Source organism: Gigantopelta aegis, chromosome 4 (genome assembly GCF_016097555.1).
Source record: "Gigantopelta aegis isolate Gae_Host chromosome 4, Gae_host_genome, whole genome shotgun sequence".
In the NCBI taxonomy this organism is placed as follows: domain Eukaryota; kingdom Metazoa; phylum Mollusca; class Gastropoda; order Neomphalida; family Peltospiridae; genus Gigantopelta; species Gigantopelta aegis.
In genome coordinates, this window is record NC_054702.1 from 116,275,587 (window position 1) to 116,290,026 (window position 14,440).

General features: G+C 36.1%; 1 protein-coding gene across 1 annotated transcript in view; it reads right to left on the reverse strand.

Moving 5' to 3' along the window:
* The window catches only part of LOC121371868 (sodium/calcium exchanger 1-like), a 130,454-nt gene that overhangs the window by 64,219 nt on the left and 51,795 nt on the right, over positions 1–14,440 (reverse strand). Inside the window, exon 2 of the mRNA XM_041498079.1 lies at positions 3,222–3,322. Within this exon, the coding sequence (XP_041354013.1) occupies positions 3,222–3,322 (101 nt within the window). The remainder of the gene's footprint in view (positions 1–3,221; positions 3,323–14,440) is intronic.

The window sequence follows — 14,440 nt, forward strand, 5'->3', positions numbered from 1 at the left end:
GTGAAAACAATCTGATCAATACTGCTAAAAGGAGACTGTGCATGTAATGGCTACATTCATTTTAATATATCACAGTCTTTGTGTAAAAAGCAAAAGCCCATATATTTTAAACAAATCTACTTGATCAAAATTGTTTACAGATACAGACGCAGAACTGTGTTAACATACCCATATCCCACAAGATGTTCGGGCACTTCTATCCCGAGTCTGGTTTCTGTGATGGCCAGTGGTCTGACTTGGAGCATATAATATTACAAGATTTATTTGTCACACAGATACCAGAAAAAAAGAATGAATAAAAGCTGCCCACCTTTTGTTAATTGTAGGAATTCACCAATATTAAAAAAAAGTTAAAGTTTGTTTTGTTTTTCGACACCACTAGAGCACATTTTTCCTAATGCAGACAGGAAAGCACATACCATGGTCTTTGACCAGTTGTGGTGCACTGGTTGGAACGAGTAGAAACCCAGTCAGTTCAATGGATCTACCGAGGTGATTCAATCATGCAATGCAAGCGAGCACTCAACCGACTAAGCTAAATCTCGCCCCGTCATCAATATTAAGTTAATCTTGCAGCACAGTTGCAATACGCTTAGCAGTTTCAAACAATTTGCTCAGTTTCCCCGTATTAAGTTGTCAATTTATTGGAATGGTCAACATCAAAGGGTGTTATTAGGGATCAAATAGACATTTACAATAGCCGTTCAGAGCAACTCACAAAGGGAAATGTGAAATAAAATTATATTTCCTTAATTATATAATGAAAATATTGCGACTTTCCCAGCAATTGATTGAAATTCCTTTCAAAGTAATTATACAGTTAAGTTAGAGTTTAGTGATACAGTGAAGAGTATTGCCGTGTATTAGCCGACTCCTTGTATAAGCCGACCTCTTAGTTTGACCCTAAATATCAAGTACAAAATCATCGGCCTCGTGTATAAGCCGAAGTCATCTTTTGTCCAGTTGTATATTGTATTGATTTCAATAATACTGACAACAAATAGACTTGTGCTTTTCTTTTTCACTGTATTTTTTTCCCCCTTTAATTATTACAGACACGGTAATCGTCATCGCAATGCTAACGTCTTCCATGCCGTGCAAAAATAATTTAGCACCGATAAATCATAACAGGAAAATAAACAATTTAAGCTGTAACAACATATCATTGCACATAAGTAATTAAATTATTCACTGGACAGCAAATAATAAACTCATTAAGGCATGTTTAATCCCTGTTTTCCCCTCCACACAGAAAAACGATTCTGTGGTCCATGGCTGTTGTTTACACAAAATTGTGTAATCCAATCAAATAAGAGTTTACAAAATGATATAGACAGAGGTGTCAAACAAAGATGGCGGAACACGTTTTTACCATTGAAATGACAATAAAACAAGTAATTTTTATTATTATTCATCAAACTATTAATGCATTAAAGTACAAAAAACTACATAATATTGCATGACGGGGTGAATTATTTATATTGTGCACAAATTATTGTTACATAAGCTGTGAAAGGCTCTAAGGGTCTGATCAAAATTTTAAAGTTGGGGTCGGGAGTGTTTTCGATCGGAATTTTATGAACCAATTTGTTGCCTCCGTGTATAAGCCGACTCTCTTCTTTTGGAAAGTATTTCTAGACTTCAAAAGTCGGCTAATACACGGCAATATACGGTAGTAAATGAAGATGGTCATGGATGTTTCCTATGAAATGTGGTTGTCAGGTCAGGTCATAGGGCTTAATGTGCACATTCAGAGCAAGCTGTTGTAGTGCACACCTGTCATAGGTGCAGGAGTTGACTTACGCCAGTTCCTTCGTCCAGGACGGGAAAGGTGTTGGGGTGGGTGTTAAAAGGGACCGCCCATGCTGGCAAATGCAAAAGAGCACCAACAGCCCGACGGTAGTGGATGTGGCTGTATAGATTGGCAGCTCTTAAATGAGAAGCCTCATGGCCTTGAACTGCATATCTTTAGATAAAGCCAGATACACGGTCATCATGTACCTTTCCATCTGCATGATGAGTTTGTTGTGTGAAAAACACATCAGACCATACATATGTATATAGCTTAAGGTTCTCTAGTTGTCCTGTTTATATGATCGATCAGGGCTAGAGATTACTCCATGTAATAGCTTGCCAATTTTCAACAACCAAATGATCACCAGTGCAACTACTGTGTCTTAAATACACAGATTTTCATAAATTTGATGTCACAAGTTTGATTCTTTTTTTTGAGTTTACCTATAACATTAATTAAGTAACATGTTAGTAACTAGTACACACACAACAAGAAACCCAATACCCCTATCTAAAACTGTCTGAATCTGTGTTTCCAATAGTAGTGTCGTGTTTTTTCTTGTTTGTACTAATTGGATAAATATATAAGTTTAATAAACTCTGCAGTATTAAAACTAAAGGTATGTGATATCAGGTTTAAAAAACTGTATTTCAGACACAGTACTTAACGATGTTTTAGTCATCTGAAATTTTCAAATTAACAATTTTTAACACTAAGCACACACTAGCCCAGACCCAGCATATAAACAGAATATGTCTAAGATAAATACCATGGCAGAATTTGGAAACTACAGAAGTGAAAATGAAGTTATATGTAGATAAACAATAATTAGGCAAAGTCTTTGAATATCATGTATGTGCTGTAAAACTAGCAAAATTACCACTCACATTTGAAATAATCAATAATGTAATGATTTGAGATGAAGTCATTTGTCTTATTACGGATCAATTATAAGTCTCGTGTATGTACAATTAATCCTCACAGAGGAAAAGTACGTACTGAAATTACAGTTTTGTCGTCCATGATTTCTGAAACGCATCATTATAATTGATCAGCTTGACGTTTACACATCAAATACCTTGCCCGTGTTATCACATATATTACAATTACCGCTGGTATTGACAAAATACACAACCAGTGTACACACCAGATTCAATTGTCTTCTTCAATTATTTTCTAAATTCTACACCATTATAGAATTCTTTTTGTATTAGGACTGGGAGTGGTATTGATGTTTACCAATCCCTCTTTTTTCATATAATAAATGAAAAAACATTCTTAAATCAGTGCTAATTAGCAAACACCATTAACGTTTTTACATCTTGAGACCACTGAACTGTGGTAGTTTAAACATTTTGAGAGTAAACGGGATAAGTTTCAGTATTAGATATTGGTATTAATGTAGAAATAAAAAGGTCTTGTTTACCTGATCCTTTTGTAATGATACTCGGCACTTCAAGCTGCACAAAAAAACTCTCCATCTTTTCGTATTCTTCATCATCTACAATTCGTATCCTGATGAACTGTCTGAAATTGGAAAAACAAACTATTCATCAATCAGTTACAATAGATTTAGACCAAAGTCAAGGCAATAGATGTAGTATCTAAAATATGTATGCCCAAAATAATCACACCCTATTATAAACAAGCATGATGACCACAGAAATGTTAGGCTTTAATTAAAATAATCACACCCTATTATAAACAAGCATGATGACCACAGAAATGTTAGGCTTTAATTAAAATAAAATAATTTGAAATGCATTTCTGAATATCCAAGGGCAGGACGTAGTCCAGTGGTAAAGCATACACTTAATGCACGGTCGGTCTGGGATCGATCCCATTCAGTAAGCCCATTGGGCTATTTCTTGTTCCCACCAGTGCACCACGACTGGTATATCAAAGGCCGTGGTATGTGCTATCCTGCCTGCCTGATCCCTTGCTACTAATGGAAAAATGTAGCAGGTTTTCTCTCTATGACTATGTCAAAATAACCAAATGTTTGACATCCAATAGCCAGTGATTAATTAATCACTGTGATCTAGTGGTGTCATTAAACAAAACAAACTCTTTTTTTCTGAATATCCACAACTTTTCTACAACTGTCTTCAGAATATTTAGACAAAAACCTAATGTGCCCAAATGAACCCTTGGTACACAATGTCATGTAGGTACAAAGAGAAAGTGTTATCTTTTTTCAACGTGTAAATCATTACCAGGAGAGCCACAGATTGACAAAAGGAAAGACCTGGTAGTACTGGTAAGTAACACATGCACACATGTACACAAACAATAAAACCCGTCTAATGAGATTACCCATTGGACCAAGCAAAATGTGCATGTTGTGGTTAATCCGGTTTAGAGAGGTTTTGACTGAAAAACATCCAGTTTTAAGGGAATCCCAGTATACCGATGGTCTAGTTTTGAGGGGTTTCACTGTATACTACAACTTACACATGTTGAAGCCTTGCATGCACATGTGCATGTGTGCACACCACATGCACTATGCAGTTTGATCATCAATTTTTAAGTACAGATTTCTAATTTCAGTTTGGACCAAGGGCAAACAAGGTAACCATATTTGAATGACAATGTGTGTGTGACCTCAGAAGCTTACAAGGTTCTACTTTCTACTTAAAGATTTGGTCTTGATAGGAAATATAAAATATTTATACCACATATTCACTGAAGGTTACATGATCAAAGAAAATCCTATTTTTATCAGAATGTTAATAAGCTATTTATGTGAGGCAAGTCCATGGGGGAATCGATTGAATTAAACCAGCTGCATAAAAAGTCCATTCTCAGATGGCATATGATAGTTAATATATACCAGTGGTATTCTGAATGGAGATTTGCCATTTCACATAGTCTTTATACACATTATATCACAAAATAGTAAGTTTAATTGTTCCAATGAACAAGAAAGTAAACCTGCGAAAATGCCAATTAAACCGTATGAAGTTCAGTTTTTAAAATCTAACTTGTATCTTTAAAGGTTAACTTAATATTAACGTAAAGTTAAAACCAGCCAGCCCCGGTGGTGTAGTGGTTGTTATCAGATTTGAGGCTGGTAGGGACTGGGTTCATATCCCACCTGAGGCAATGGGGGGTTTTTCATGCCAGTACTGGTTCCAACTTAGATTGAGCACACCGCCAGGCCACATACACCGAATTTTACCCATTTCACCGGTGTGAGTATGGATGATTACCCGGCATGCACTGCAGGTTCCGTGTACCCTGGGCTTGGGTGATATCGAGATAGCTGAACTGACAGCAAGACTGGAGCATGGCCTTGTTAAGTAGTCCCATACCAAAATGGAAATGCTGCAGCTTCACCATTAATCTCATCATCACTATGTTTGTAATGTCCAAACAAAATAAAGAAATGTGTTAAATGTTTGTGGCATTTTGAAAAAAGAAGAAATTAAAACCAGATAAAAAAAACATTTAAATAAGTTTTAGTCAAATATCAGGAGACGACATTATGTATATATTTTTTTTATCAAAGGTCACCTTTAACATTTGAAATTTTTTACTCATAATAAAAATCGGATCTGTAGACATGAAGTTTTTAAATAGTTATGGAACTATGTCTGATGGCATTTGATTTTTAAAATAAAAAGTAAGCAATAAATTGTATCAGTCAGTTATAAAATATACCTTTTTTTTTCTGTGTATTACACAAACATATAGAAAATATCTTACAGAATATATTTTTCTTTTCCTGTCAGTAGAATGCAAACTGACTTTTTGCAGTTGATTAAGGCCTATGGTCTCCACATGGATAATAATTTAAATTGTTCTCAATGGAAATAATGAAGCAGCATTGAAACATATTGATCCATGGCCTATCACATCACTGACATGTCTATGGCTTGACCCTAATTAAAGTCGGAGCTGTTTCCCCAGCACTGAAGGGGTATGGCAGCGATGAGAAAGCCGCCGAGTGGAGACCCTCCTGGGAGCGGCCATCTTCAATCAGTCTTACACACAGACATATTAAATAAAGTCTCATTGCTGCTCCTCTCACCAGGGACTGCACCAATGTTATGTGTGCTTTATTACAATATACACTGCCTATCACAGTATGATACACAATATATAGTGCCTATCACAGTGTGATACACAATATACACTGCCTATCACAGTGTCATACACAATATACAGTGCCTATCACAGTATGATACACTGCCTATCACAGTGTGATACACAATATATACTACTCAAAAGAATTTAAGGGTCAAAAATTTATAACCAAATAAGTTTCAGAGTGTATTAGATTGATGATGTAAACTACACCAAAAATTTAATTTATTGTTCCATATTTACAAAAACACACAAATAAACGTCACTGTATACAAGAAAGTCACATGACATGCTGTCAGAGTTGAAGGTTGTCAAACATGGATTTTACACATTAGAACATTCGTTTAATAGTGTGTGAATCCACCCCTGGCGCGAATACACTTGACACATTGTTGCCTCATGCTGTTGATCAGACGTCTGAAGAACTCTTGGGGAATGGCCTGCCACTCTGCCATAAGAAGTTGACCCAGATCATGAAGGTTGGCCGGAGGGGCATGGTTATCCCGAACTCTCCTGCCTAATTCGTCCCAGGCGTGCTCTATTGGGGCCAAGTCAGGCGAATATGCTGGCCAATCCATCCTGGCGATACCTTGTTGTCTGAGAAAGTCCGTTACCACCCTGGCGCGGTGGGGTCTGGCATTGTCATCCTGCAGAACTGCCCCGCCGCCAATCTGCTGAAGGCCTGGGAGAACCAGCGGCCGGATAATCTCATTCAGATAGCGGATTCCATTCAGATTGCCATCCACCACATAGAGGGGGGTCCTGTGGTGGATAGAGATGCCGCCCCACACCATGACGCTGCCACCACCGAACCGGTGACGTTGTCTAACGTTAACGTCAGCGAAGCGCTCCCCAGGACGTCTGTAGACACGAACCCGACTGTCGTTGAACTGGATACTAAACCTGGACTCATCAGTGAACATCACTCGACCCCACTGAACACGTTGCCACCGCAGATGAAGTGTGCACCAGTGACGTCTGGCCGTTCTGTGACGTGGTAGGAGTGGTGGTCGAACAGCCTGGCGACGGCAGCGTAGATTATTGGCTCTCAGACGATTGCGTATGGTTTGATCAGACACTCGAGTTCCAGTCGCAGTCTGCAGATTGTCACGTAATCGGCGTGCAGTGGTTGTGCGTTGACGTAGAGCCATATTGGTGATGTAGCGGTCCTCTCTATTTGTAGTGCTTCGGGGTCTTCCCGAACGTGGACGATTTCGAACAGAATTCGTTGCTTGGTACCGTTGCCACAGTCGGCCAACAACACTCTGACTGACACCAAGTCTCAGAGCAACATTTCTTTGCGTATTGCCATCCTGAAGCCAAGCAATAGCCCTTCCTCGATCTTCGATAGTCAGTTGACGTCGTACCATTGTCGAATTTGGAGTGTGCACCGTACACGAACGCAAGCTCCAATTATACGGAAATTCAGCATTGGGAACATGGAATACACATGCAAAGCGTGCAAATGAAGCGCTTTGTGAAAAAGCAAGTTATGGGCACTTAGCAGACCTTTCGCTTTCGCCCTAATTTACGTGCAAATGTAAGCATGTTTTCGCCATTAGAACTAGTCGACAGTGTCAATGACAGTGGATTTTAATTCATTTATGGGTTGCTTAGACCCACTTTTGTCAAAATGGAACAATACCATGCGTGACATTATGGTCTAGCTAATATAATTGACATTCAGAAAGTAATGTCGAAAATATCGTCTGACCCTTAAATTCTTTTGAGTAGTATATACTGCCTATCAGTGTGATACACAATATATACAGTGCCTATCACAGTGTGATGCACAATACAGTGCTCATCACAGTGTGATACACAAAAGACAGTGCCTATCAAAGTATGATACACTGCCTATCACAGTGTGATACACAATATATACTGCCTATTACAGTGTGATACACAATATATACAGTGCCTATCACAGTGTGATGCACAATACAGTGCTCATCACAGTGTGATACACAAAATACAGTGTCTATCACAGTGTCATACACAATATACAGTGCTGTATGATACACAATAAAACAACTACAAAACTAGGAACCATAATATATACTGCTTTAATACAATACACAATGCCTATCAGTTTGATAAACAATAAAACATGCATTAACAGCAACAAAACTTGGAACCATAATGCATTCTGTTTTAATACAATAAACAATGCTTATCACTGTTTGATAAACAATAAAACATGAACTAACAGCTATAAAATTTGGAACAGCAATGTAGTCTTCACAATTCCTATAGGAATTGAGCAATGCCGATATAAAAACTGTAGTAAATGTCAGCATTTGTTTTGCCAATTCATGTTATCATGGGAAGATACTATTATAGGCATCTAAAATACAAATATCAAGGCAAACTACTTTTGTCTCATCATTAAAGGTCATTAAAGGGACTGTCCTGAGTTTACAGCCATTGTAAGATGTTTCTGTCTAACAGAATCTTTTGGCGACTAATGTAACATATTAATATATGTTCTTGTGTAGAATGTCATTGTTTGTGTATCCAATGTGTTTGTGGTCATGTGTTTTTGTCTATAGCAATCACTTTTAATTTGACTTCATAATATATAATTTTTCATATGTACAGAAATATTGGAAGGCAAAATCTGGTTTTAGCTAATACGAACATATTAAGATGACAATAATTAATGCAAGCACAAGATAACTGTAGCCTTCCTGTGCTGTCTATAGGACTGCCACTCTCCATGAACTGGCTTCACAGAAAGAAGCTTGTTCATGATCAAAGTACGTCAATGATCTCACTAAGTTGATAAGACATCATGGTTCATGTCATATTTAAAGTCAACACATGAACTAGTCACCATGACATGGAGGACATCAAAGTGGAGATGGAGGCTGAATCTAAGTATGTTCTTTTTATATATCTGTTGAAGTTTCACCTTCATGTCATATTGTGCAGTCTTGTAATAATGTATCAGATGGGAAGATTGCAACGGACATCACTGTAGACTCGCACACATTTACAGCCATTATAAAGTTTAAAGCTATAGATTTGGGAAGCACAACATTTTGGTCTTCTCTCTTTGTTGCCAATAACATTTAAAATGGCCTTGCAACCGATGTTTTATTCACATATTACACAAACTTTATCTACAACAAAGTTGCTCACACCAAACATTTATGAAGTCTAATTAACAATTTCTATTGTTACCATTACTAATTAGTATGGAATCCCGATATTCCTAGTAACTCAGATATAGATATTCCTTCTTAATACTTAGTATGGAATCCTGATATTCCTAGTAATTCAGATATAGATATTCCTTCTTAATAATTAGTATGCAATCCTGATATTCCTAATACATCATATAGATATTCCTTCTTAATACAAATCAATTATATGTGTACAAGAACAATCAAATAACACTAATTATTTATAATTCTTAATGATTACTCCTAGATTAGACCTATCCTAACTGCAAGGATACCAACTGGTATGTTGTTTTATAAATGTTGTATTATATACAAGGAAATAGCAACCTAGTCTGTCTTACAGCTATTTAAGATTCAGGGTTATGCTGCGACATTTTGTCTGCATTTTAAAAACATGTTTATGTTCAGATAGAAACCTTCAAGACAATTTAAGATAATCTTAACTAATCTTCTGTGCTTCCTGATCATGCAGCCATTTGTAAGCACACAATTTTCTAACCAAACATTTTTCCAGTCAATTGATCAGAAGTGGCAAAATGGGTCTCAGTAATTCAATAGACATTATAAAATCAATAAAGGTAAGGAAATAATTGTGAAATAATCATCAAAGAATGATACCCTGGTTTCTATGTGGTGGTGTTCTTTGTGAATAAGCAGTGTGAAGTATGTCAATAAGTGTTTGTTTTCACTAGACTGAACGACATTCAGTGTAAGAGAGCACCAGGGTGACCAGTCTCCTGCATCGAGAAGCCAATCTCCTTGATCGTCATCCCCCACTTAAAACAGGAACCCAGCAAAGCCTTTGATAAATCGCTTGTGCAGCAATGGCTGTTACAGGAAATAACTCAATAAAGAGAATTCCACCAAACGGCAGTTAGACGAAATCTAAAGGAAAGACGTTCCGGTACAACATTTAAGCTTGATCCATGCCCCTAACAACACAACTTAGTTAAATTGTTATGCCATTTAAACATCAGATTCAGTCATCTTCAACACAATTACCAATATTCCATATTTCTCGTCAGTTAAAAATTGTGATTTAATAATATTGAAGAAAACAACTCTTGAACAACAAGTTGAAAATAATAATTATTATTCTGCACTGCAGCAGGTCAATAAGTGAAGTTATTGCCAGAAATAAAAGCAGAACAAACAAGCTCTTGTCAACTGATTAAGACCCAACATATCCGCTCAGAGCCAGATTTCCATCAATACGTCACCTGAGGATGTCTTGCTTATTGGAAAATGTCATACTGTCTGAACTCAAACATCAAAACAACACAGCAGAAGAAAATTGTCATTAATTTCTCTTGGTTGGCTCAGACTTTCATTATTGTCTCCTTCTTGGCTTCCCAGCTCAGGACAACGCTGATGGGTGGACGATGGAGACACAGCACCTGCTGCAACAATCTCTATTATTGTGCTGCAACAATCTCTGTTTTTGTGCTGCAACAATCTCTATTATTGTGCTGCAACAATCTCTATTATTGTCCTTTGTATGTAAACAACCAACAAACTTCAGCTTATAGGGATACTAAACTAGCAACAAAGATGGTCAGTCATGTACTTTTGGTGTCCAAACTGCTATGTTACATATGTGCTGTAATACCAACCAAACAGTAGAATCCTTGTCTTTTTCATCAAGTTATAGCCTAAAATATTACTTGTTTTAATTATTTTTAGTAACCATCTACAGCGTTCGAAATAAGCATTTCCATGTCTATTTGTCCTGACAAGTGAAAATCTGCTCGGACAAGCATGATTACCCCAATAGTTGTCCAGTGGGCAAGTAAAAATTTATAATACAGTTTCATTTTGAGGAATCAACAACATTGTCCTTACACTTTAATAAAATAGACAAGTCAAAATACTGGTGGACAAGTAGATTTCTGGGTGTACTAGTGGATAATTCTGCTTATTGATATCACTGATAGTATGTTAAACTATGTGCTGTATTTCTTAGTTTAAATGCAAAATATAATTTAAAATTACCAGAATTCAAAATAAGTTAGGCAATAAGACAAACTTCAATAGATCTCAATCAAACTTAAATTGAATAAACAATCTGCAAATGCATCACAAAATACAACCAAAATGTACTGTTACCAGAATTACATCTTTTAAACATAGGGGTGGGGAAAAAACCAAGTGGACATGAATTTTAAGCAACATTTAACCTGACTTTAAGCATGGCAGTCAGACAACTGGACACCTTGACAAAAAACACTGTTCCACTGACTCACATTTTTGCAATTCATGCTAGCCAAAAGTTAGAGATGCCAATGTTTAATCATATTATATATGAATGTTGTTAGGTAAAAGTTATTAAAATCTGATTCACAATTATTAACACTGACACAAGTATACAAACCATACATTGGGGTGGGGTAAAGCCACTAAAAACATTTTGATAAAATATTCCTGGAAAGATTGTTTTGCGTTTACTTTAAGCAGGTAAGGGGGTACCAAAAAGGTCTATGTTTAAAACATATGAAACTGTCGATAACTGTCAATAGTATGTATTATTTTTTGAAATAATTAAAACTGCTGTTTATGCTACACATCACATGCCAAAGAATAAGAAATACTGTTGAAAAAATTTGAGAATTTGACTATCAAATATATTCTTTGCTTGCCAAGTTCCAATTTAAAATTAATTGTGATACCAGTAATGTAAGTTGACAAGAAAATAAGCTTACTTAAAATTCATCAAGTAGATCACTGATTTTTATCACTAGAAAGAAACAAAACACATTTTCCTCCATACCACAAACTTACGCTTTGACATTTACATTAATCAATGGTTTTTGTCCAACTTTACTATGTTCAACTTGTATGAATTATTAATTCATGCAAAGTGAAATGTTTTTAAAACACTGTCTACTCATTGATCGAACACATTTGGAGCAGAAGGATTAGTAGAAGAAATCGAGATGTTCTAATAGTGAATTGAGCTATTCACAAGGGAAACTGTCACATGGAGTGTCCAATAAATAATGTACCCAGTCTAAACACAGAAAATGGTAGGAAGGGTTTTGATTTTATGTAACAAGCTGTAAAAGATAATTCATGACATTACTTACACACCACTAGAAAAGAAAAGAAAACAATGTTGAACAAATGTCCCAGTCTATTATACTGCCATTTAACTTCACTTTTTTACAAACGAGATAGAACATACCCAAATGTTTGATATACCAGTTGTGGTGAACTTTATAACTGAGCTAATTCTTGCTCTACTTTCTAGATGAATATAATTATTTATTACATTCCCAGTTTATCTTACTATAGTAATAATGGCCATTCTGACAGTACAATAACAACAATATTATTGAACATATACCATATGTGTTATACAAAATCTTGCAAACAGCCTTGATAGATGTGTGTCCAGGACAAAATGATGAACAGACAATCTGATAGCTGTGCAAGAACTGAAATGAATAGAAATTAGGTGATCACTTTTGAATGTGACATGCAGTTTTGCTTATAACAAATGGCATGTGCTATTATGTTTGTGGGATGGTGCATATAAAAGATCCCTTGCTACTAATGGAAAAATGTAGTGGGTTTTCTCTAAAAGACTGCAAATGTCAAAATTACCAAATGTTTGACATCCAATAGCCAATAATTAATAAATCCATGAGTTCTAGTGTTATTATAATGTTACAATACAAAGTTTAATATTTAGGTATCCTCTGTTATTATGTTCTCAGGGTTGACTGACATGCTTAGTTGAATTTAAGCATATATAGCAAGCTGATTTTTATGTCATACAGTGTATTATATGATGAAAGCTCATCCACACTTAAATTGTGGACCGAACTACACACACAAAAATGAAAGAAGATATAAAGTGCCAGTCTTGCTCAGCTATTTTTTTCCCGAACCACCAACAGCACCATTTAACTTACGAAAGCTGGGCAAAGTGCCTACATTCATCAAGTGTTGACATGAGTGGTATCAAGACAGGTAATGAGTACCAGTAGCTGCCCCCAGAATTGTCTGTTGTGAGCACACACTGATAACCATTGTAACAATGTATGTATCACAGTTTATTAACAAAAATCATAACATGTAGCCAAGCTTAATGGAAAATCACAGGACAAGATAAAATGTAATCTGCAATGTCTGTAAAGATATTAAAATCTCATTTGTTATTAAATAAAAATCCCATTTGTTATAAATTAGCGATCTTCCTGCTAAAATCTTGGATCTATTGTTGGTTTTCCTAGACTCTACTAATGGGTACACTTGGCATAGTCACAACACCATTTCTGGCATTCAGCAGTCAGTTCTAATAAAAGACTTGTTCAATACTGACATGGGAAGCAGACAACACTGCAACACGAATGTTAGCCAAGAACAGTTTTGGTAAAATAATGCATTCTTGCATGAATATTTCCCCAACAGACTACATTCATATTTGTCCCACACATAATTCATAGCGTGTATTCTATTACAGTGGGAATACCACAGGGATATTGTTAAATTTGCAGCAGTGAACGTGAATATAATGCAGCAATGATTGCAGGTCAACACACACAATGTACCAGTGGCTGTAATCATGTTTTGTGCAGGTAGAGAAAGCTCAGTGAGCATAAAGAAACGAGGCAATAGGCAATAATCTATCGCACATCAGTGTGGCAGCACTTCAACTGTTTACCTCTCTTGACACCTGCTGTGCCAACATGCAGACACAAGTTTACTTTCCTAAATGATATGATTAGTATGTTCTGCAAGACTTCCCACACAGCTATACTCCAGTCATTTCACAACTTGTAAAAAAACCCACCACAAAATCACACACATATCAGTACCTATACTATACTGTACACTTGTGACATTCCAGTGACTGACTATAAATGAAAAGTTATTGGTGGTGCCAGCAATGTAATGACCTGGTATGAAATCCATAATCAGTTGTCATGGTAAATATTAACTGCATAATTATTCCCACTTTCTATTTAAAATCTGCTGGGGTTTCAGTTTGTTTTAATGTGTATTTAAGAAAATAGATATTGGATAGGCATTAAAAATAAATTTAGTTAACATTTTTGGAATCTTATCTCGGTGAACACAATGATATCTAATATCTTTTTTTTTTTTTTTTTTTTTTTACATAACATTTTAATAAAATGTGCAATTGAAAACTGATTTGTTGCTGCAGACTAATTACAAGTAATGATTGATGATAAAGTTGAAACCAATTCCTAACACTACTATCGACATACATGCCAAGCCGAAGCCGTGCGAAGATCTATGAAATTGATATGGAGATATATGAAATTGATTCAGTGTGATAAAGGGTTATGTTCTCCATCTGATCATGCACCTCACAGCAGGGGACTGCTAAACACTGTGAAGT